Genomic DNA, 24,171 nt, shown 5'->3' with positions numbered 1-24,171 from the left:
TGTGACCATGGCCTCCCTCCAACAGACTTCATTTTTCTAGGATTTCAGACCCATCGGAATGAGTTCTGCCCAGAAAGGGAGAAAATGGTATTCTCCAAGGTGGGACGGGGGTCAGAGGGTGGAGGCGGGGGTGGGGGGGAGCCACAGCAAACCAGGAGTCCTGGGTTCCAAGACACAAGCCACGTGACCAGGAACCGCTCCTTCCCCCAGACTCTGCAGATAGGCCTCTGCGTGGCCAGAAGCAGGGCCAGGTGGCATCTTTTCAAACCTTTCTCATTATTTGAAGGGCAAACTCACATCAAGAACCAAGAGGTGAGTGGCTTCAAGTGACAAAAGACTTGCATTCAGAAGGACAGAGAGAGCGGCTTCTCACACCAGGCTGTAGGCTGGGGGGCGGGAGGGGGGGCGGGGGGGGGCAACGAGAGAATGACAGAATCCAGGGCTGGCCAGAATGAAAGACTGAATGGAATAGCCTAATTTACACAGGAAGTGAGCACTTACCAGACCCTTCATCTCAACACACAAAACCCTCGGCCATATCTGGAAGCAATTACATCCAGTTAACATGATCTGCTTGCCACTAAAATTAACTGCAAACAGAAATATTTTTCACTTTTGCAATGGGGGATGCCAAGGTTTGGCCTATCCCCGCTAGCCCCCGAGCCATCGAATCTGGCTGCCGGGGAATATTTAGCAGCAGCCCCACTCAAACAACAAAAACCACTCTTGCGGCTGTCAGGACACAAAAAGTAAAATAGTGGATAATTATGAAGGGGGGGAAGTATGGGGAGCGGTGGCAGCAAAAACCATTGTGCTAGAAATTGAGGAAAGGGGCCAGGCACGCGGGCCCCAAATGGGTCTGCGGCGCTTTACAGTCCAGCCCTGGTTTTCCACGCTCGACGTCAAGGGAAGAAAAATGTTTTTAGAGTCCCTCGATTTAGCTGTGTTTCACGTTGTTTTTAGGTCCCGTCTTCATCCCTTCTGCCAAGGGGACGGGGGTGGGGGTATGGAGGGAGGTAGACTCGCCAATGTTAGCAGATCCTTAATTTAGCAGAGCATTTAGGGGACAACTGTCACGATTTAACTCCTGCACCAAACACTTCCCGTCCCTACTCCGCTAACGTCTTCAAAGCGGCTTTCACCTGCTCTGAGAGGGGTTAGGGGCCACGAATCATCTGAGAGAGGCACAGTTTCTCACGGCGAGGGTGGAGGGGAGCACTCGCCTCCCGTGGGCACACGGAAGTGGGCCACTGTCCCATCTCCAGATCTTCAGGTCAGCTGCCTCGACGCGCTGCCTGCTCCTGTCCCTTCTCTCTGCACCCGGCCCGCCGACTGGAGGAGAACTTATTTTTATTTTTCCTTGAATTGCTGTCAATGATCCCAGAGACAGATGGACAGATTTGTTTTAAAGTTCCGGAAGGAGGCATCATCTCTAAGCCCCTTCCCACCCCCCCACCACCGGGGCCAGATTCCTCAGGCTGTGCCTCCCAGTGTCGTTGGCTCCTTTGTCACCCAGGGCCTCTCAAGCAGCAGCAGTGGCGAAGGCAAGAAGTAAGCATCCATTTGCCAGACAGCTCACAAACCTCTCCTCTCAAAGAGTCAGGCCAAAGCTTCCCCCCAGAATGAGGTCAAACGCTGCTTTTCTCCGCAAAAATCACATTTACAAACATTACTCGCAGGCAGAAGGAGGAGGAAGAATGACCAAGGAGCTTTTCTTTGATTCCAAGGCTCTGATGAGGAAGAAAGTATCGATACATTCAACGGGAAAAAGGACTAGGTCATTCTTTCCGAAATTTCTTAGAATAATATTCCAATGAGAAAGAAAGAAACAGACACAGCCTTTCAGGGAGGGCCACAGACCACGCCACATGCCTGCCCCTGGGCTCTGTATTCCGAATGCGTCCTCTTATGGGTAAGACCACGGCAACAGTACGAAATCTATGTTAGAACTTTCTCCCAGAGAGGAGGAAGCCAGGGGTTCAGTATCTGCCTGGAGACACAGAGCTTCTAAGAGGCCAAGAATGAATTCAAACCCAGGGCCCAACTGCCCACCATTCGGCAGCCAAGGATTCCAGAAACTTCTGACATTGCAGGAATGCAAAAAACCCAGCAAATAATCATCCCAGAAACATATGCCCCCTCCCGGAGACAGACAGCCCCTGTTGGCATGTGGGCTCTGTCCTCCCCCACACACATCTAGGCACACGCTCGGTGCCACCCCACTGCCATCCAGGCGCAGAAACGGTTAAGTCATCCTCACGAAATAAATCAAAAGTTCAAGGCTGCAACATACCACAATGATTCCCTCTTTACATATGACAAGAACCAGAGAGGGGCTCAAATCCCAAGCATCCTGAGCGGCCCGCACAGGTTACCCCACCAGGGTCAGGGCCACGGACCTTTAGAGGCAACATTCATTTCCTGAACAGGACAAGTTCTCCTGACCATAAAGCTAATAGGAACTTCCTCGCACGGCAAGCTCCGGCTGACAAGGCTACTTGTCACCGGCCACGCAGGAGGAAAGCGCTGGTTCCCATTAGCGGGTTATGACGCCAGGTGTTACTAATAAGGTACATCGGCAAGAAACAAGAGGCGGCTAAGTTGTCTCTCCGACTCTGGAAGTAATCAGGCCGGGCTTCAGGGCTGGGGAGGGGACCTTATTTAAAGAAGAGGCTGGGGGGAGTCGGGGGCAGTAAGCCATGGTAGACCCCAACAGCATCTAACCCGCTGCACGGCTTAAATAAATACATTTCAAACAATCCCTCTGCATCTTCCTCAACAGCCATAAAAGACTCCCCCAAATTAATGCTAATCATGTCTCCCCCAGCACTCCAGGCCTGGTGGATCACCGAGGGCCATTACCGCTGGCCACATCTGCTTCTCACTATGGCAAGAAGAGTTGTGCCAACAAGGCTTAATGGCGTTAAGATCACAACGCTTGGCTTATCCCCTTAGAGACCGACACCGGGCGAGGGTGGCAGGGGGCTCAGCGAGTAAGCAGACCCCTTGTCAGGCTGGGGTCACAAAAAAAAAAAAAAAGCGGGAAGCAGGGAGCCGGCCTCACACAGGAGTCCCTGCTGTGGGCTTTGGGTTACCTGCTACCTCATTTAACTTGCTTAAAACCACATGCAGAGGTAAGGAGCTAAGCTCCCGTGGTAGGAGAGGCGCCCGACGACTGGGACAGGTGGAGTCCTTTGCCCGGATTCACAGTGCAGCCCCGGCATTCACACCCACGTCTGTGTGACGTCAGCTTGCTCCCCTGCACTGCACACCTCGCCCCCTACAAAGACCACGGTCTGGCAGTCCATCTGTCTTACTCCTGACACATCTGCTGGTAGGGGTTTGTGTCGGTGCCCAAGTCCTTACTTAACATTTCCGGGGAACCCAAGTGGCCCAAAGGAGCACCTGGTGGGCTCAGTCAGAAGAGCGGGCCACTCTTGATCTCAGGGTCTTCAGTTCAAGCCCCATGTGAGGTGCACAGATGACTTAATTAAAAAAATAAACTTTTTTTTAAACGATTATTTATTTATTTATGAGAGAGAGAGAGAGAGCATGAGAGGGGAGAGGGTCAGAGGGAGAAGCAGACACCCCATGGAGCTGGGAACCCAATGCAGGACTCGATCCAGGGACTCCGGGATCATGATCTGAGCCAAGGGCAGTGGCTTAACCAACTGAGCCACCCAGGTGTCCTAAAAAAATAAACTTTTAAAAAGACATAAACAAAAAAGGCTCCAAAGAGAGGAGAACGCTAAAAACTTCTTCCAACTGGCCCCGCGATTTCTCCTCTTCAGTCAAAAAGTTTTGTGACCCAGGGCGCCTGGGTGGCTGAGTTGGTTAAGTGACTGCCTTCAGGTCAGGTCATGATCCCGGAGTCCCGGGATCCCGGGATCTAGTCCCGCATCAGGCTCCCAGCTCCACGGGGAGTCTGCTTCTCCCTCTGACCTTCTCTTCGCTCATGCTCTCTCTCGCTGTCTCTCTCTCTCTCAAATAAATAAATAAAATATGGAAAAAAAAAAGTTCTGTGACCCAATGTCCTAATCACTTCGCCGGGGACGCCCCCACGGCCTCAGGAAGGTCTCCGCGCTGTCTAACCCAGCTTCTCCGACGGCAACGCTGAATGCAGTCTGTTCCTGCTGATGGAAATCGGGGCTTGAGGACAGAACCGAAAGTGAGCCGGGAACTCAGACCTGCTCAGGTTCTGGCAAGTTTTCCGCCGAAGTTTCCATCCTGACAACAAAGTACCAATCCCCTGCTCGCAGCTGCAGAGATAAGCCTCACGCAGGCAAAACCCAACCATGGTTTTTCCAGACTGCGCCGGCATAATAAGGACACCGGGGCTTTTAAGGGGAGACGGTAGGAAAGGGGATTTCTGATTATGCTGGCATGAAATTAACAGCAAGGGATTTTTATTTTTGTAAGTGGGTTTTTTTCTCTCTCTCTCCTTTTCTATTTTGTTTTTTGTGTTTTTTTTTTTTTTCCTTTTTTGAGTCAGCATAAAGGTCTCTATCACTAGAAGCTGGTCTCTCTATGTTGGTGAGAGATAAGGTGGTGATGCCTTGCTCCGGGGACTTCTGTGGCCCCGACCCCCAAAAATCTGAACCCTCTGAAGTAAGCAGCCCCCAACCCTATTTTCCTCCTCTCGCGCCACTGGAGAAGACCAGGAGGCCAGAGGAGACCAAGCGATGAGCCTCGTGGCCACTGGCTGCAGGAAACACGGAACTGGTCCTTCCCTTATGCCCCCTTCCCTTCTGATTCCATCCGGGCCCGAAGGTCCAAGCAGGGTATTTTGGAAAACACAGTGAACTCGGAGCCCAAAGGGCTGAGCACAAACCCTGACGCCCCCTTCACGGTCTTACCGTGGACAAGTCTGTTAACCTCCCATGCTTCTCTCTGCCCATCAGGGAAATTGCAACTAGTATCTCCCTTACAGGGTGGCCAGAGCGCGTGAAGACAGCCTAACTGTGAATGCACTTAGCACAGAACCCGTCATGTACCAAGCACCAAAAATGCTGTTTCCAAATCCACTACTAGCTGCATGGGGTCAGGGGGTGGGAGGCGGCAGGGCAGGGAAGGAGCTCTGGAACACCCACCCGCCTCGAGCCCAGACTTCCCTCCATCAGCTGGGGCCTGTGCTCCTCATCTTGGTGTCGACGACACTGATTTGCTCGCCTGGCCACAGGCACGGGCTATTGGATCCTGGGTGAGCCTGCTCGGCATTTGGAACTGATGACGGTGGAGCGCTGCCCAGCTAAATTTAAATGAGAACTGGAATGACTCATCAAACCACGGGTCAATGGGACAAAGAGTACCCTGGCCACCAGAGTACAAGAGATCAGCTCCCGGGGGTGGGGGAGGAATTCAGGTGCTCAGGGTGTATGGGCCCCCAACGGCGCTGTATGAACTAACACCTCTGGGGGAAAGCAGGCCCCGGACCAACACGGATGCATTTCCTCCCCTGCACGGCCAGTGTGCCATTTCACAAGAGCCATAAAAACACAACAGTGAACACACACGGAGCATTTACTCGGTGCCATCATTCCTTGCACTGGACAAATGTTTGCCAGTGAATCCTTGTAACAACCCAGTGGGTAGGGGCTGTTACTACGTCCGTTTTACTAAGGAGCTGACAGGCACAGAGAGGTTAAGAAACACAACCACAGTCACACAGCTGCTATGTGGTAAAATAAGGATTCAGGCCCAGATAGCGTAATTGGCTCGAGATACACATTTACTACGTAGAAAACGTCAGAGGTAGAGCTGGGGATGCCTTGGTGAATTTTTTTTTTTTAAAGATTTTACTTATTTATTTGACAGACAGAGATCACAAGTAGGCAGAGAGGCAGGCAGAGAGAGGAAGGGAAGCAGACTCCCTGCTGAGCAGAGAGCCCGATGCAGGGCTCGATCCCAGGACCCTGAGATCATGACCTGAGCCGAAGGCAGAGGCTCAACCCACTGAGCCACCCAGGCACCCCAACCAAAAGAGTCAGAGCTTCCACCCAACGCCACAGAAACAGAACCTTCAAGAAAACCTTCCGTTACCACGGATAATTCAGGAACCCTCCAAGGGGCGCACTGAGGCTCGCCTGTGCTCATTTAGTAAGATTCTGAAGTCTTTCAGCTGGACTTGTTTTAAAGTCATTAATTTTAAAAAAATTAAAGTGATTGGAAATGTTTTTCCCCTGAATTAGCAAGAAATGAAAGAGTTGTGAATGGAGTTTGATTTTAACAGTTTAGGATAATCACTATTTTAAAGATTCATAAATAGAGTTCCTAGAACAAGCAGGCGGCGAACGTGTCGCTGAGCTGAGGCGTTCTTCCTTCCTCTCCCTCCAGCAATTAGCAGCTCCATCCAATAGTGACAGCAAATTAAAATGGGACTTTTCTCACTGAGATGAGAGAACAGGGCCACTTTCCTCCACGGGAAAGAAAATAAAAGAAATCATCTTCAAAATGCCCCAGAGTTCAGTCTGGAGCCCAGCTGACTCTGTAAGTATTAAAAAATGAAGCCGGAGTGGACAGGAGTAAATCAGAGGGAGACCCTATTTTAGCTGGCTGACTGCCAACCCAACACAGAGCCAAACGCAATTCGCCAAAAGGACCCCATGAAGACGTAACTGCATGCACAAGGGGTTAAGAGAACTTCTTAAAGAACTCAACAATCCACAAACAGCACATCTGAGCACATCGTTTTACAAACGAAGGAATTAAGCTCAGAAGGAAAAAGAGCCCGACAATGATCACAGAGCTAAAAACCACACGGCGGAGTCTAGAGGCCTGGCCTCCACCCCGGCTGGGCACAACAAACACTGCCCCCCCAACCCTGAGCCTCCCGCTGTCTTCCCAACTCCACAACTAACGATGTCTCCAAAGGCCAGATTTCCAGGAGTCCCGGGAGGAGATAAATGTAAGTCATTCATCACCCCCAAAAGGGCGCTTCCTGGAAATAGAAATGGATTCAGAAGGGATTTGAGCAAATCTGTGAATGACAGAACAGCCACAAATAGCCGCTCAGAAAAGTCGGGCTCTACCTGACCTTTAGGACTGACGTCAAGGAAGATAGCCATGGCCCCCGATGGTGATATCCAAGGGAAGGTGTTGGCACCCAAAGACTAGGTCAGATGGACCCGCCCCAGGAGAGCAGTGTCCATGTGCTTATATGGCCTGGCGCACAGCACTCAGGACTGGGCATCGGAAGGGGAGCCAGGCTCCTGACCCTATCCATTTTTGGCTACGTGACCTTGGGCAAGTCACTTACTGGCTCCAAGGCTCCTTTTCCTCGTCTGCAAGGTGGAGCTAAGTAAAAATGGTCCACGATCCCTGATCCAAAACCCGTGGGTACTCCAGAAAGCCAAACTGTTGGGATTTTAGGAAGCTACTATGGACCTACAAGCATTTGCCAGTCTCAAAGGAGTCTAGGGAAGCACTCTGTAATCAAACACATTAATATTTTTGCAACGAAACATATGAATATTCAAAATAGACAGGATAAATATAGCCTCCCATCATTCCCAATCAGGTTTTGCCACTCAATGGGTTGCACAAAACCTTCTAGCTTTCAGAGCTTCTCAGACCTCACATTCAGATAGGGGATGATGGAACTGACCGAGCCCGTGTAGGGGAGGCTGCGGGGTGGACAGCGAGAAAGTCACGAAAAGTGCTTGGCAAAGAGAGAGCTATCACTGATCAAAGGCACTGTGAATATGACTGCTGTTGGCACACTCGTTCCCAGCAGAGCTGGCTTTGACCTCAGAGACACCTAAAGCCGGCAGAATGATAAGAGGCGACCCAGAAGAGTGAGGGCAACCGCTGAGCTCCCCAAAGTGGCAGAAACCAAGGTCAACAGCTGCTGGCCCTCTGGTCAACTGCTGAAAACGGAGCAGCTGGCCACCTGAGAGAGACCAAGGCAAAGGGCCAGGCAGAAATCTGTCATCTCAGCTACGTGGTTCAGGCACCCTAGAGCCGGCCCCAAGAAGCCTCTGGGAAGGGTAGCACACATGGGCCTGGGGAGCTGGCTGAGATCATTCCTTGTGTTTCCCGAGCATCCCTTTGAAAACCAGGCAAGAGTTCCTACTGTGGGTGCACAGGGTCACGCTGTGACCAGACTAACGGTCTGCTGGAGGAGATCCCGAGGCCCCCAGGGGAACAAGGCCTGGCTCTGACTCTGCAGCACAGAATTCAGAAACAGAGTCAGATGGAGACTGAGGGCTGGGAATGAGGATTGTGTTCACACCTCAGTCAACCACACCGCCTGCTGTAATCTTATCAACCAGTGAGTCTAACTCAGAGAAGGAGAAGGTGCACCGGGGTCAGGTGAGCCGGTCCCTAGCTCATCTCTGGTTTATCAGATCCAGCTAAGCCGACATGCAGAACAGCTCCAGTCTTTCAGAGACAGAGAGAAAGAGAGATGAACCCAGAGAAGGAGTCTGGTCCTCCAGGAGCCGGCTGTGACCCTCCCCCCCTCAGGTCCTCTGCGATGGGAGCACACTGGAGAAGGTGGTTGTGGCGCCCAGAACTTGCTCCTCATCTGCCTGGAGAATGTGGCTGGCCTTTCGGGTCTTCTGACTTTCTGGACCCTTCAGGTAAGTGAGCCCCATTTAATTTACCCAAGGAGCCTCTGCCCTGTCTTTCCACGGGTCCCTGACTACAGGTGATGCTGCCTGCGCGTCCTTGTCACGCACCGCGGGGACCACCACCTCCCTGTTCTACTCTGTTGGAGGCTCCGGCTCCCTCTCACCAGCCTCGGGCTGAGGTGACCCAGCGGCGGCGGGATTCAGAGGACGCCTCCCTCCCGCGCGGCTTCCCTGCCTCTCCCCCTCCCTCCTCTCCGCGCCCCTCTGTTCCACAAGGATCTAGGCAACAAGACCTGCTGGATACTTAACCTTCAGCCACGCTTTAGTCTGTGGCTTAAAAGTAAAATAAAAACGAAACCTGTCGCTTGTTGTTCTCTCACGTTCGTTGCTGTGTTTACAGCCAACGGCCCAGCATCCGGACGCCAAAATCTCCCCCTCTGATAGTTCGGTCCTGCCCTCTTGTTTGTACCCGTGGTTGGGATGTGCAGGGAGGTACAGAGGAGAACAGGAATTAGGGAGTTTCATCTTAATCCGGGAGTTCTGAGGGAGAGGGGAAAAGCGCCCCACAAAGTGCATCTGACCGGGAGCCGGTCTGCCCCTGCGGGGCGGCTGCAGGAACATCTTCTCCTTTCCTTGATGTCTTCAGTCCCCACAGCTTCCACCCAAGGCCCTGCCCGAGGCTCTCGTTTCTTGGGCTGCAGCAGCGGACTTTCCTCCTTCAGTCAGACGCCCCCCTGCCACATCAGCAGCCCACAGCCGAGGATCCCTGGACCTGGGCCTTCCCTTCATAAGCTCACGGGGACAAGGCCATTCTCCACACTGCCTCATGGCCCAGCACAGCCCCGGGGGAAGGCAGTGCTGTGGACACTACATTCTAGAATTCAGAGTGGAGACAGAGACCCGAACAAAATGGGGGAACCTGCACACTTCCCATGTGCCCCTCGCTCGCTGCTCTAGGGATTTCTGGAAGTTTGCCAATTCAGCACCATCCTCTACCGACCATCTCCATGTAAATTATTTTTTAAGTTGGGCTCCACACGCAGCATGGAGCCCAACACGGGGTTTGAACTCATGACCCTGAGATCAAGACCTGAGCGGAGATCAAGAGTCAGGCGTTTAACCCACTGAACCACCCAGGTGCCCCATCTCCATTTTAAAAAGAGTAAAAGTGGGGCGCCTGGGTGGCTCAGTAGGTTAAGCCTCTGCCTTCAGCTCAGGTCATGATCTCAGGGTCCTGGGATCGAGCCCCGCATCGGGCTCTCTGCTCAGCGGGGAGCTTGCTTCCTTTCCTCTCTCTCTCTCTCTGCCTGCCTCTCTGTGATCTCTGTCAAATAAATAAATAAAGTCTTTAAAAAAAAAAAAAAGAATAAAACAAAGCTCCAAAAGCTTATATCGTGATCCCAAGCTCCCACGGAGACGTGGCTAGTTCCACGGCCCGTTCTCCGGGGAATGTAACATAGCCAGGCCGCCGCTTCTGCCTGGACAGTGGGTCCCACAGAATGGGAACCTGGACCTTCTGGGAGGGTGGTATCTTCCGTAGCTCAGCCAGGTACAGAGGCAACCAGGACCCGAGGAAACCCAGGACTAAAATGACTTTCTGCCAAACCCCACTCCTCACAGCACATATCTAAGAGAATTCACATCCGGGGAAGATGACAGATGTGTCTGGTCAAGTTTGGGGAGGGGGGTTTCCCCTTTGGGAAAGTTTGAGCAGAAACAAGCACATCCTCCGTCTATGTCCGAGGAGCAGGAGCATAAGGAAGACACACCTCACCGGACATTACTGTTCGCACCCGCCGGAAAAATTCGGCTACATTTAGATCAGCGGCACTTTCCACAAAGTCAGTCTCACAGCCACCGATCAGGCAGGGCCAGAGCAGCTTCCGGCTGGGCGTGGGGTGACGAGCAGACCTCCAGATGCCTCTCCAGCCCCCACACCCTCTCACTAGCACCCCTGCCCCTGTTCAGGTACAGGAGCAGCAGGTAGAGGAAGAGGGTTGCCGAAGGGTGGAACCCACCCAAGATCGGCAAAACAGCAGGCAAGAGGGAAATATTATTGTGGATGACAATGAAAGTGGCCTTCCTAACCCCGTTCAATGGACCCAGGGACCAGAGAGTAGAATAGGCACGTCGTTACAACACATCCAAGTCAAAGCCAAAAACCCTCCAAAGCCAAACCCAGCCAAACCAGAACCCGATGGGTTCTGGCCATATTCACTCCACTTAGGAGGAGCGATTCTCAAAACCCTCTGTAGTGTAGACTCGATCCTCTCCAGCTCTAAGCCACTCCGAGAGGCGGCCAAGTGCCAGGAGGCTAAGACCTGAATTTGAATCCAGCCCCGTCTCTTACCATCTATGGGACTCCAGGAAAGGGTCTTAGCATCTTCCTATGGGAAAGATGAGCGCCTCCCCTGCCGCCCCAACTCAGAGGACTGTTGTAGCAAAAACGTGGCTCCAGGTAAAGCACTCAGTCCTGAACCAGGCATGCCACGAGAGTTCAATGAATGGTCATCTCACAAAGAAACGGAAGCCAGAGAGGAGCCAGGACTGGCCCTGAGTCGCATTTAATTCAAAGTGAGCAGAGATGGGATGAGAGTAAGACAGCAGGCTGCAGAATCCCGACGCTCATACCCATCCTTCCCCCTTGAATGTAAATCAACTCCCTCCAAATGTGTTTGCGGGAGAGGAAGCCACATTCGGGGTGATAAACGTTCACCAGGAATGACGCGTGGAACCCACAACTGCTTGCATCAGCCCCTCCCGAGCTTGGAGCTGCCCAGAGCCGGCCTTGGCGGGGAGCCCTCCCTGGGGACCTGGACACCTGTGTCCCTGAAACCCAGCAATATGGCCATGGAAAGGCCATAGAAGACCCCCTCCCCCAATCCCACTTCCTCTTCTCCCTCCCTCCAGCATATTAGTCACTCCAGGCAAAGACGACCAGACCCAACAGCAGAAAAACCATTAAATGAGAACCCAAAAACAAAAAGTGAGAGAAGAGCTGCGCCCAAGGATTCCCCGATGCTTAGGGAAAGACCCCAGGCCCCTCTCGCCACATGTGAAGAGTAAGCCCCCCACCCAAGCCAGGACTTGGAAAAAAAACGGGAGTTTGTTTACAAAGAGCAGGGAGGCCAGGGCAGCCAGGCTCCAGGCGCAGGGGTAGCTGGGTATCTGAAGGCGGGGTGTGTAAGGCAGAGGGCCGGGGCTGGGGTGCGGGGTGCGGGACCCGAGAGGGCCTACCTGTGCTGCTCCACGGCCTCGTTGTCCGGGAGCTCCACCCCGCACACGCTGCACTGCTCCCCGACGGTCCGGCTCTCGGACTTCATGCCCACAGCCAGCTCCCCCAGCTTGTTGAACAGCTCCCTCTGGATGAAGCCCTGGGGCAGCAGCCCCCCGTAGGTGCTGAAGTCCATGGACACGGCCAGGGCGGGCTGCACGTGGAGGCCCGAGGTCACGGACGACGGCATGCTCAACACTGCGTCGGCCTTGTGGTTGGGCAACACGGAATAGAGGCCCAGGTGTTTCTCCGCTGGGGGCGCGGGGTGCTCGGGTCGGCCTGGGGGGCCCTGGCCGGCCTCAGTGGGAGGCGGCAGCTGCTCCGCGCTCTCCTCACGCCCGTAATGCAGCTCCCGGGCGCTGGTGATGACGCTGCTCCGAGTCGGGGTCCCGGGCCCCTCTTTGCCCCTTTCCTCCACTTTGTCCCCCACGGCGCCCGCCATGCCAGACTCGGTGGCCCCAGGGCTGTCCTGGCCGGGCACCTCGTCCACCTGCATCATCTCCGTCTTCACCTCGGCCACCCCAGCGTGCCTCCCGCCTGCAGCCAGAGTCGGCTCCTCGGGCCCCGCGGGAGGCTGGAGCGTTCCCTGGAGGAGAGACTGTCCTATGGTCATCAAGCTGTCCACCGCAGCCTTGGTGGGACTCATGGCCGAATGACCGAACGAGGTGGAGACAGAAGGGCTCTGGTCCACCATGGGTCCCGGGAGGCTCTGTGCGGCCACACTGGCGTACCCGCTCTCCTCGCTGGAATGCTTCGAGATGAAGATGTTCTTGAGGTACCGAGCTTTGCGGTCCTCTTCCTCCTCGGCCGCACCATCTGCCATGGTGGCCTCCGTGTCGTTGTCATCTGAGGCCTGGATGGTCTCCAGGATCTTCAGACACTGCTCCTCTAGGTACTCGATCTCTAAGATCTCTGCTGCGTACAGCAAGTCATCCAGGTCCTCCGCCTTGGCTTGCAGCGTGGCTGTGTACGCATACTCCAGAATCTGCTGGAAGGTCTTTGGCGAGAGGAAGTCCAGTGTATAGTGCTGGCTGTTGCGGTGGAAGAGGATCTCAAACATCTTGCTGGTGCAGGCCAGCACGGTCCGGTGGGCATGGAACTCCTGGCTGTCCACCATGATGACCACGTCGCACAGCGTCCCCGCCAGCCGCATCTGGTTGGCCTTGCACAGGAGCCCCGTGGGGTGGCTGGGGTTCTGCAGCTGGATCATGCCCATCTTTGTCAGATCCATGGTGCTCCCCTCGGCTTAGGCATGAGGCTCTCTTTCCTTCCTGGCTCTGCGTGGCGGGGCTGGGTGCGTGTCCTGGGCCAACGGAGAGGGCTACGGGGGGATAAGGGAGGGGCAGGAAACGAGAGGAGAAGACAGAAGACAGATGAGTGTCTCTAAAAAGAAGGAGTCCGACAACACAGCGCCCCCATCGGTGCCCCCCTCCCTGTGAGACAGTCTCAGCAGTTGTGATGGGGGTGGGAGGAAGCTTCCTAGAACTCTGCACATGTGCCCTTGGGAGCCCAGGTATGAGGAGGGTAAAGAGAAGGTTCTGCTCCAGCATATACCTCATTCACTGCTCTGTGATGTCTGCTGGCTGAAGTGAAATGGGAATTACAGTGAAGCCTTGTGAGTCCTGGGCTTTCCTAAAGCCTGAGAGCAGGGCCTCCCATACACATAACAAGGCCCATATGCGTTAGGAGGCAGTCAGCCTGCCCTTTAAGAGTTTCAGCCCCGGGGCACCTGGGTGGCTCAGTGGGTTAAAACCTCTGCCTTCGGCTCAGGTCATGATCTCAGGGTCCTGGGATCGAGCCCTGCATTGGGCTCTCTGCTTGGCGGGGATCCTGCTTCCTCCTCTCTCCCTGCTTGCCTCTCTGCCTACCGGTGATCTCTGTCTGTCAAATAAATAAATAAAATCTTTAAAAAAAGAGTTTCAGCCCTTCCTTTCGTCCATGAGAGCCCAGGATCTCACTCTCAAGTCCCCTGTGCAGTAAGCCTCATCTTCTAAACAAAGTTTTTCTACATCCTGCCTTGCTGCAGCGGCCGGAGGAACACAGGCAAGCCCACCTGGGACACGGGGCCTATAGTCCTGGCCCACAGCAATCTACCAGTTAGGCTGTACCTTCTCTGGCCCTCCCACGGCCAGGCAGTACCTTCCAGTCTCTGCCCTTGCCCTCTTCTCAGGGCTGCAAGGGACTGACCCACCGACACCTTGACCCTACCCCCCAGGCACCATCGTGAACACACATAACCCTCACGCTAGTTTGGCTTACTTACACGCATAGGTGCCTCAGAGCTACTGCACGTGCAATCGGAAATCTGGACCGCGTGTGCGTGGGCATGTGTGTGCAATGCAGCAACCAGAGGGGCACAGTTAGCACGTGTATACATGCTTCTAGGACATGCCACACCTAACTCCTGCCCACAAGTGCCCAGTGGGCAAGGGGATCTATCAGATGCGGGGGAAGAGGTCACAAAAGACCTGGAAGAGGTCATAGGAAATATGCACCCCTCTAGCCAGCAGTGCACAGGCGAAGGACATGAACTCCAAGCATGTCCCACAGGTTCCAAAGTCCTGTGCCCACGAGCAGCAACTGGTGCTGGACATGGCTTGGAGGCACCAGAAGTGAGACCTGCACCAGCGTCTACCAGTATGAAGAGAGAGGAGGCTGGGAGACAAAGGCTTCTCCCAAAGCGCTGTTTGGGATCAGTAACAGGGTTCTGAGACTCCCTCGCTGGTTTAAAGCGTTAGGAAGACATCACCCAGACCCAGGTGCCCCCCGCCCCCCGCCGGCCTTGCTGGGGCCAATGCCACAGTGAAATGAAGTTGAAGCACCGTGAAGGCTGGCTCTCCCTGACTCTCCAAACAGGGCTTGCCTCCGCCCCCAGAAGGAGCCCTATTGGCTCCAGAGCCACAGACCTCACGCGGAAAGGGTTAACAGGACGGCTAGTCAAGACACTTTTGCAGCCCACACTGGGGTGGGGACTAAGGCCGTCCAGAGTGGAACTGCCACTCATCCGCGCCTTGCCACCGTGCGTGCGCTTGCCTTCAGACCCAGGGGCTTCGGAGAACGAGGAGGGGCCTTCGAGAGAATGGAAGCTGGGCCACCCGAATTCCTTCCCCAAAGCAAGCGCCCTGGGTCCTGCGGGAAATCAGAGTGCTCTCGGGCAGCCGACCCCGCACCCACGGCTCTGCGCCCGGGATCAGGTGGGCGCCGGCTGCAGCGCTCAGCCGTGCGGCGCGGGGGAACGCCGGCGCTCCGCCGGTGGAGCTCCCGGGGATCGATCTGGCTCCCACACGCCCCCAGTCCCCGCCACCCCCACGGAGACTTGAAAGCGACTTCGGCAAACTTGGGGAAGCAACTTTTCCCGGGGAGCCAGACAGCGGAGAGAAAAGGAGCGGGTTAGGGAAGAGGGAAAGCGAAAGAGACCCGGACGAAAGGCGAGAGTCCCGGCAGGCTGGACGCCTGAGCGACGGACCCGCCCCGCGGCGAAGGGGAAGCACAAAAGCCCGAGAGCGAGTTGTGGAAGGATCCGCGAGCAGGGAGCTGCCGGCCCTCCCTCTCCGAGCCAGGGCCGTGACCCCGGCAGCGACGGGCAGGGTGCCCGGCCGGGGCACGCTGCGAGCGTCCCGGGGAGCGGGCGAGTGAATCGCCGCACGGCGCGTCCGTGCGTTCCCGTGGGTCCGCGGGCCGCCGAGACGGTGCGCATTTCGAGCGCGTGCGGGAGCGTTGGAGGGGCTGTGCCAGGGAGCTGCCGGCGCGCGGGGCTGGGAAACGCGTCCCGAATGCATCAGGTGCAGAGCCGGGGCACCCACCGAGCGCGGCCCGGAGCGCACAGCGAGCTCCGGCGCCACGGCCGGTCCCGCCCAAAAGCCGAGGAGAGTCTGCGGCTCCGCCACGGCCGCCCCTCCCCCCCAAAAGGGTGGGGGGGTCAAGTCCAATTCGGAAAAAAAAAAAGCCCACCACGTTTTTCAAAGAGAAAGCAAAACCCAAGTGAATCCGAGTCCTGTTCCCCTCCGCCCCCAGATCCACTCCTCGGATCCTCGGATTCTAGCTTCCCAGACGGCCGGTGAATAAACACAAATAAAGCACAACCCTATCGCGCCCGCGCACCGGTCCGCATACATATGAGCACCCACCGGCTCGCCGCTCCTCCGCCGGCCCCTGGTGGTACAAAGCCTCCGGTTCCCCGACCCTCCGCTCGCGCCTCCAGCCCCCTCAAGACCGCTCTGCCTCCCACCTCTCACCCCGACCGTGCCCTAGAGAGGAAGGGTTGGGGAGGCAGCTGCGCCCAAGCTGACAGCCGGGGCTCCCCTTCTAGCCGACCCCCAACCGGCGGTGGCGACGGCTGCCGCAGCAGGAAGGGAACGAGCCGAATAAAATAAGGCACCAGCCCGGCGGCCGAGTGGCCGAAGGGAGCGCGCCCCTCGGACCTCTCCAGCCCCGGGGCGCCCCGGCGCGCGCCTACGGCTGAGCGGTGCGCCCCTCCCCAGCCCCTCACTCACCGCTGCCGAGCCGGGCGCTGGGGGTGGGTGTGCGTGCCTCTTGGGGGTGTGTGCCTGTGTCGGGGAGGGGTGTTGCTGGGAACTGTTGCTCTCGGTATCACGGCGGCAGCGGCGGCAGCGCCCGGCAGTTCGCAGTACCCGCTCTCATCGCCCTCAACTCCTCTCTGCTGCGAGGTTAGCAAATCACCACCGGCTGCGGCGCCTCCGCCGCGTCCCACGTCAACGCCGAGCCCCCTCCCCTGCGAGGCCCCGGCGCCTCTCCATCTTTAGTGCTGGCGGCCGAGCCCGGCTCGCTGCCCACAGCTGCCCCCCTTCCCTCCCCCCTCCCGCGCCGTCCCCGGGCTCAGCCCGCCCACCCCCACCCCCCCTCCCGCACTGGCCGAGCCCGCGCGCGCTCCCCGCCCCACCCCTCCCCTCCCCGCCTCCCCTCCCCTCCCCTCCCTTCCCCGCGCGCGGCGCTCTGGGCTTCGCCTGACATCTAGCTGCTGCTGGGGCGCCGGCGGCCGCCGCTCACCGGCCCAGCGCAGAGAGAAGGAGCTCGCGGAGAGCGGTGCCAGGGACTCGGAACCCTCCGTGCTGGCAGTGGAGGTGAGGGGCGAGGAGAAGCCCCCGCCTTCAACCCCAGGCTTTTTATTTCCTTTGGATATGGGTTTTCTTCTTCCCTGCTGCCCCAGGCGCGGAGTTTCGTCCGCAGCTCCGGTGTTTGACTCGATTCTGTGTGTGTCATCTCGCCTTTCACTTTTCTCTTGGCTCGGGGCTGCATCCCCTGTACCCCGACATCGGTGGCAGAAGGTCCCTTTCTGAGCCCAAGCCCAGGCCTTCCATGCCTATGGCATCCCGATTGCGAGAAGTCTCCGGGCGCGCAGTTCGCAGGCCCTGGGGAGCCTGGTGCCAGAGGGTCCGCGGGAACCAGTCGTAGAAGGGAGAGCCCTCCCCCACTTTAGCTGTGGGCATCCCCGGAGGCCGAAATCGAGGCCTGAGAGGAACTTTCATCCCTCTCAGTCCTGTGCATCCCCTGGGCTTTGCCCCACCCACCCCCACCCCCCAGCTAGGGAACCTGGTTAGACACAGTTCCTGAGAACAGCGTCCTGCTCAGGCAAAGCCTTCAAGGGGCAAGTGAAAGCTTGAAAAAGCTCCAGAGCCCCCTCGCTCTCCGGCAAGAGCCTTCTCCTCTCAGAGGGCTGCTCCACTTTAGGGAGTGGAGCTGAGGTCACTAACCTCTGGGATACAGCCACCAGAAGAAACCTACTGTTCCTCTGGCGGTGGAGAGTCCCCTCCTGCCCCCTTTTCCTGGAGCTTAGCGGTGGTAGGGGCCAGAGGTGGGAAGCTCTCTGGTAAGCACTGGCCTTGGCAGCTGGCTAATGACCGGGATGCTGGGGGTGAAGGTGGTGGTGGAGAGCGCCCTCCCTGGGTCTCCGTGCTGTCAGCCCTGGAGGTCATGCAGTCAGCATCTCCTGGCTTCAGTCAGGGAGAACTGAGCCCCCACATTCTGTCCTTAACATGCTGCTGAGTCAAAGGTTTGCGCAGGACTCACATACAATCACATTCCAATGATTGTCGCCGGTACTGCCCCAGACCTAGAGTGAGGCCCCAAGAACTGTAGGGTCATGGAAGGTGGCAGACACCAACTAGAGGCAAAAATCCGCTTCTGGGCCACTGAAGGCCGGAGTACAAAGTGCTCAGAATCCCAAGAATGGCTAAGGGGAAACCGTCCCAAGGACAAGAAGTTCCATCCCTGGAAGCATGCTCCAGTCTCCTAGCAGGGAAAGGGCTCAGCCTTGCCCGAGTCAGAGGAGAGGAGAGAGCAGAGAAGCCCACTGGGAAGTGAAGGGAGGGAGCCAGTTACCCTTAGACAGTCCTGAATACAGCGACACCTAACCAATCCCCGGAACCCTGGTCCCTAGGTATTAACAGTAAAAAGCAATCCCGGTTACGGACTGTTTTTCTAGCTAAGGTCTACACTATCTGCAAGATGAAGGGCATTTAAAGGAAGTTAAGAAACTGGTCTGCAAGGAGAGCACGAGGAGAGGGATGTAAAAACAGAAGAAAGACCCTCCTACTGCCTCACCAGGGAAAGAGAAGAAATGACCATTGAACTTGTTGAGCCTCTGCCGGGAGATGTTGCCTGCGGAAGGTTGCCGCCCTGCCATCCACATCCACCTACCAGCCCCTCCTAAACGCAGTAGCAGGAGAGGCACACAATTAACCCTTGATCCTAATCTCCTATTAATCCTGAAATCAGAGAAAGAGAGAAGCCTTGAAAACAATGGGAGAGCTAGAACAATCCCTCCACCGCCCTGAACTCCCCCCAACCATCCCTTGCCATATTCACTTGATGTGAAAATCTCCCTTGCTTCATAAACTCTGCCCATTAAAAAAGCCCAGCCCTTGTTAGTAAGTGTTAAAGAGAGATTAATGCCTGAATTTAAGAGGTGGAGAAGGTAACAAAAAGGAGGAAGGCAGGCGAGGCTGTGGGCTGAAAGCCAGCATTGGGCTCCAAGCATTTCCACTTAGCACTGAAGGCTGGCTGCAGGGCGGTTTGATAAGGTTTATTGGGCCCAGATAAAGCAGCAGCAGCTCCCTCCCCAAAACTGGCACCATTTTTAGCCAGAGTTGTGTCTTTGGGCCCCCCGAAAGCTGAGGAGAATCCCCAGTTCAGAGATTTCATATGGCGGCACCGAAAGACAGTGGGGTGGAAAATCACAGAAGAAAACTAACACACTCTCTCTCTCTCTCTCTGATGTTCACGTATTTGTAGTGATTTTTTTTTATTATTATTATTTTTTTTTACTTGAAGGGTATGGTAAGGGAAGCTGGGACATCAGTTCAGACAGGTCTAAAAATAGGAGAGACCTCGGTCTTACCAGACCATGCTAGAGACGGGGGAATAGATGAATTGACCTTTGGATAGAATTCCACATTAAATCTTCCTATTCCCCCGTCTCCTTCTTCTTATTCACACACCTTCCACGGGTAGCAGCCTTTCAGAGCGCAGTTTCGGGAAGAGGGGCTTTGTTCAGTCTAAGGGATCTTACAAGGAAGAGACAGCGGGAATGAGAACTCATTCTGAGCACAGACCATGCATCTTAACACATTACCTATCCTGGGTATTTAATCCTTGTTACAACCCTGTTCAGGCAGGTGCTAGTATTGCCCCCATTTCTCAGATGGGAAAACTGAGGTTAAGCATCCTACCCAAGACTGCAGAGCTGAGGCTTTAAATCAGACCATTACAGGGGCGCCTGGGTGGCTCAGTGGGTTGAAGCCTCTGCCTTCGGCTCAGGTCATGGTCCCGGGGTCCTGGGATCGAGCCCCGCATCGGGCTCTCTGCTCAGCGGGGAGCCTGCTTCCTCCTCTCTCTCTGTCTGCCTCTCTGCCTACTTGTGATCTCTGTCTGTCGAATGGATAAATAAAATCTTTAAAAAAAAAAAAAAAATCAGACCATTACAGAGCTCATGATCTTCACTTCTAGATGGTACGGCCTCTAGCAAGACAGAACAAGGAAAACTGGGTTTTGATTTTCTTTCTCCTCTTCCTCCCCTGAGGCAGAGAGCTGCCAGTAAGCCTGGCAAGCTGAGGACCAAGCCATTCCCCACTGAGTGGTGCCACCAGGTAAACAGGCTTAGGTCACCTTCCGTCCTTTCTCAAAATCACAGGCAAAAGTTGAGGAGGGAGTTTTGAATTACAATACAACTTCAACCAAACAGATGCCCAGGAAGCAGGCTGCTGGAGGTGTTTTGAGCATTCTGTATTCGGATTGAGTGTTAATGAAATGTTGCAACTCATTTTGTTCCAACTCCTCAGCTGGAAAATAGTTGTAAAATGTAAAGGTAGACTTTCCTATCATGATAAATAAATCAAGGACTCCCACCTCCGGCGGGGAGAAGCAGCTACTTTGCATACTAAAACCTTGAGATGAGTCTGGAATAAAGCCTTTTCACGAGGGACGCAGGTAGTGAAACCCTTGATTGGAAAAAGTCCTCAGCAACTGAGAACTCCAACTTGCCCCTGGAAGACATACCAGGTGGTCACAGGCACCCTCAGCTCTCTGCCCCCCAACCTCCCCCCACACTCGAGGGGGAGATACTGCAGACCTACTCTGGCCTTTCCTGGAGGCAAAGGACCTTACAAGGCTTCAAGGTCATAACTGCAGATATTTACTAGGTGGATGGAAATGACGTCAAAAACTAACCAAAGTCAAATTTCGCCTCCCTGACTAGGTGGATGGCTTTCTCTGGTTCGTCTTTTTTTTTCCCCCTTAATTATTTTAATTCTTTCATGTTACTTTTTTACATGCCCCCTCCAAAACCCAGAGGGGGGAAGTAATCAGGAGACATGTGGATTCCAGTTAGTTGGAGCACAGAAAACCAAATGAGAAGATGACCTCTGTGATGAGTGACCGCCATCTGTTTTCCTGGCTAGTGATATTTACAAACCTGGGCTTTGCCAGTGCTGGACATACCCGTCCTGTCTGGTGGGCAGAGAGTGACTTCTCGAAGGGGGAAAGAAGAGGGGCTTTTTTTTCTTTTAGCTCCTGAGGCCTTGGGTCACTGTGACCCCAAGTTCTTCATGATTGAGGAAGAGAAAGCTTTTCCTCCTCGCTCTCTTCCCCAGCATATTGCAAATGGTGTTGGGACCTTAATGTTGTTGTCAACTCAGATAGCAAATCTGAGTTGTTATTAGCGCAAAGATGCCCTGAGGGGGTAGGCAGTGTGGATGAAATCTGCAACGGATGTTATGGGGAAGTGTGTTTATAATTATAATGGGATTTAATGTACACTGGGACCAGATGATGGTAGCTATTTAAAAAAGAGATGTCTAATAAGAGAGGTCCCTTAATGACAGGCGGCAGGGCTCAGGTTATTATGGCAGAAGCTGGGGTTTCACTGGGTATCACCAACCATGTGTTAGTTTTATGGGGTTCCTAACAAAGCTTTGGGATGTGACAATCCAGCCCCTGTTATCCCATCAGCGACTGGACATCGGCATCAGAAAGGGGCACCTGCACTTAGGAGAAAGGCATTCTCTCTCTCTCTCTCTCTCTCTCTCTCCCTCATACACAGAAGCACAAACACACAGGCCAAAACACTGAGTAGTTTGGTCTTTCTGAAAATCTGCTTTGCTCTGAGAAAGAGGGTCTCAATTTCAAAACTAAAATTGTGAAGCCATGGAAGGGTGCGGTTTCCATACAGTATGCGTGAAATGAAGCAGCGGGGTTCCCATTACAAGTAATGGGAGTCCCACCGCTAAATCCCCAGGCACCATGCTGAAAATTAACCCCCAAGTCCTCATCACACACAGGGCCCTTTTTTTTTTCTTTTTTCTTTCTTTCTCTCTCTCTTTTTTTTTTTTTTTTTTTTAACACTTCGGTGTTTCATTGTGGAGAGGCCAGGGAGAGGGGAAGTATGCCACATTTTCTTATACTGTTTAACATTACATAGCCAACTGTTTAATTTTTGAGGTGTTTAATGGTGTAGATTTCGATCCGAGGCAGCTGGCTGTTCTCCAGCAGGAGCGCTCTAGTTCTACTCAATGCTGAGCAGGGTGTGCAGGGAGAGAGGGTCATGGTCCTAGAGATGCCCACAGAAGCATCATGGTCTAGAGACATAGCTCCTGTCCCAGGGGCAGTGTTTCTTCTCTTTGTCCCCCATGGGAGACAAGTGCATGAAACATCCCGAGTTCAGCTAACGCCGGGCTCCTCTGCAATTCCTGTGTATCTGTCCCTCCACTATGACCAGTCTCAGAGATCTGGAAGAATATTTCATTCATCCTGACAAGGACAAAAGACACGGGCTACGTGACACCTGAACTTCTCGGCTCAGAAGCTAAATTTCTGGAGAAGGTACTCGGCCAGTGCAAGGGGTATGTATGTTGAGGGCACACCAGCCACAAGACAAAACAATTTTACTCAAGACAGTTCATGTATGCCAATCATATGAAAATTATTCTAGCAAAACAAGCATTGGTCTCCCATGGAGTGGAATTCAAAATTCTCATCTGAATTTTTGAGATAAAGCAGAAGACCTCCTTGAAGTTCTTCTTTGAGGAAAGCTCACTGCCTTGTTCTCTAAGGGCTGAGGAGGTGAGAGACTGAGGGCGCCTGTGGGCCAAGGCTGTTGGGAGTTGGGAGTCAGATGCTTTGACTCAGCCTTCCTTGCCAAGAGAGCTTCCTGTGTCCCTCTGGGAAGTCACTGTTGGATCTTGATGTCATCTTTTCCACCACCCCAGTCGGAATTAATTCCTCCTTCCTCCCCAAGTCCCGAAGCACTGTTGGAATGTTTATCGTAGTACTTACTACCATCTGCCTTGGAGCCGAGGTCTGTGCATTCTGACCACCCTCCATGATGAGTTTCCAGAAAGCAAGGTCTCAATCTTGTTCAACTTGGTGCTCCCATTCCCAACCCACAGAGCCTAGCACACTGGCAAACAGAACAGATCTCTGCTTGTTGAATTTCCATGAATGAACCAACGGAATGAATGAGTGGATACAGACGCCAAGGGTTTTAGGAACTTGGGAGAGGAGGGACCATTCTGTAGACCAGCATCTAGGGCAGAATTCTTTTGTAGCTACGGCTTTTCCCCCAACCTTTGACAAAAATCAATAGGATATAGATAGGAGTAGAGGATAGCTATTGAATGTAATTGTATGCAGCTCCTTGAGGGCATCACTGGGTTCTGTTTTAATTTCTATCTCCTTCAGGGGCCTAGAACCAAGCTTATCTCAATACTCTAGGAGCATTAGTAAATATTTATTAAATTGCATTGGATTAAAAGGACTTGATTTGAATCACGCTGCTTCTTAGTCCCGCAATGGCCTCCGACTCCCAGTCCTGGAGAGCTGTTAGCTAAGCAATCCAGGAATGAAAGGAGAGCATCCGATCTCCAGCTAGGGACACTGGCGGCTGGAGGGCGGCTCACAGAACCCAGCGCCAGCATCTGAGACCCACATCAGGCACAAGCACTGACAGGTTAGCAGAGACTAGCTGGTTCTCAGTTCTCTTTCTGAGCACACACTGGCTTACATTACTTCTTCTTACCTTGCTGTTAGGTCCAGGCCGTGTGATCGGGTTCTGGCCAACAAATGGACTGGAAGAAATGCCACTTCCAGGAGGGGCCCAGAAAAGTCTCCAGCACAGGCTCCTCTGTGCCCTGTCCCTTCCTGCGACCTGACCCCATGAGGATAGAGATGCCGGGGAAGCTGAGTAAGGAAAATGGCAGAGCCAAGCTGGAAGGAACCTGGGTCCCTGAATTATGACTTGTGGGGACACCGCCTGCCTCCTAAGAACACCCACTGTGAACTTAGAGAAACAAGAAATAAACCTCCCATGTCTCCAGTAGGGTTGCCAAATAAAAAAGAAGGCCCCCAGTCTCATGTGAATTTCAGGTAAATGAGGAATAATTCTTAGTATATATATATCCCGAATATCGTACAGATCACAGTTACATTAAGAAAATTATCTGAACTTCAAACTTAATATCTTTTTTTTTTTTTTTTCCCTGAATCTGGCAGCCCTAGTCTTCAGGTCTTTTGGAGCTTACAAATTATAGTAGCTAGCATTACCTTAATTAATACACCTTGTTTCATTCGTTAGACCGAGCAGGGCCACAGTGCCTGAGCTGGGATTCCAGCCTGGGAGAAGGGGCTCCCCAAGGTCAACCTCTAAGGCAGGTGCATCGAGAGACTGTAGCACCTTGTATGGATGGGGCCAAGGGGAAACCTAGGAAAGATCCTGACAGTTTACGGTTCATCCTTTTCCCCATGAACCTATTCTTTTTTTTTTTTTTTTTTAGATTTTATTTATTTATTTGAGAGAGAGAAAGGGATCCCAAGTAG

General features: G+C 54.0%; 1 protein-coding gene and 2 long non-coding RNA genes across 5 annotated transcripts in view; 2 read left to right on the top strand and 1 right to left on the bottom strand.

Annotated features, from left to right (window-relative positions):
• The window catches only part of ZBTB16 (zinc finger and BTB domain containing 16), a 182,995-nt gene extending 166,362 nt beyond the window's left edge, over positions 1 to 16,633 (bottom strand). The window contains exons 1-2 of one of the 2 annotated variants that reach the window (XM_059181285.1): positions 16,338 to 16,633; positions 11,808 to 13,165 (exon numbers count right to left, since the gene is read on the bottom strand). In XM_059181285.1, coding sequence (XP_059037268.1) covers positions 11,808 to 13,075 — 1,268 coding nt within the window. In that variant the 5' untranslated portion in view covers positions 13,076 to 13,165; positions 16,338 to 16,633. Of the gene's footprint in view, positions 1 to 11,807; positions 13,166 to 15,971; positions 16,312 to 16,337 lie in introns of those variants that run through there. The other variant, XM_059181296.1, reaches the window with a different exon arrangement.
• On the top strand, positions 7,339 to 8,960 carry LOC131836177 (uncharacterized). Of its 2 annotated transcripts, none has more exons than XR_009355531.1 (3): positions 7,339 to 8,269; positions 8,346 to 8,579; positions 8,648 to 8,960. It is a non-coding gene; the product is annotated as an uncharacterized LOC131836177 (long non-coding RNA). The 2 variants fall into 2 exon arrangements; XR_009355529.1 differs by having other exon boundaries at positions 7,380 to 8,269; positions 8,346 to 8,493.
• A 137-nt stretch (positions 16,634 to 16,770) lies between the features above and the next one.
• On the top strand, positions 16,771 to 23,709 carry LOC131836167 (uncharacterized). Its single transcript, XR_009355526.1, has 2 exons — positions 16,771 to 16,925; positions 23,386 to 23,709. It is a non-coding gene; the product is annotated as an uncharacterized LOC131836167 (long non-coding RNA).
• Positions 23,710 to 24,171: the final 462 nt, after the last annotated feature.

Source organism: Mustela lutreola, chromosome 1 (genome assembly GCF_030435805.1).
Source record: "Mustela lutreola isolate mMusLut2 chromosome 1, mMusLut2.pri, whole genome shotgun sequence".
NCBI lineage: Eukaryota > Metazoa > Chordata > Mammalia > Carnivora > Mustelidae > Mustela > Mustela lutreola.
The sequence above is the reverse complement of the archived record's forward strand: the minus strand, read 5'-3'. Positions and strand labels throughout refer to the sequence as shown.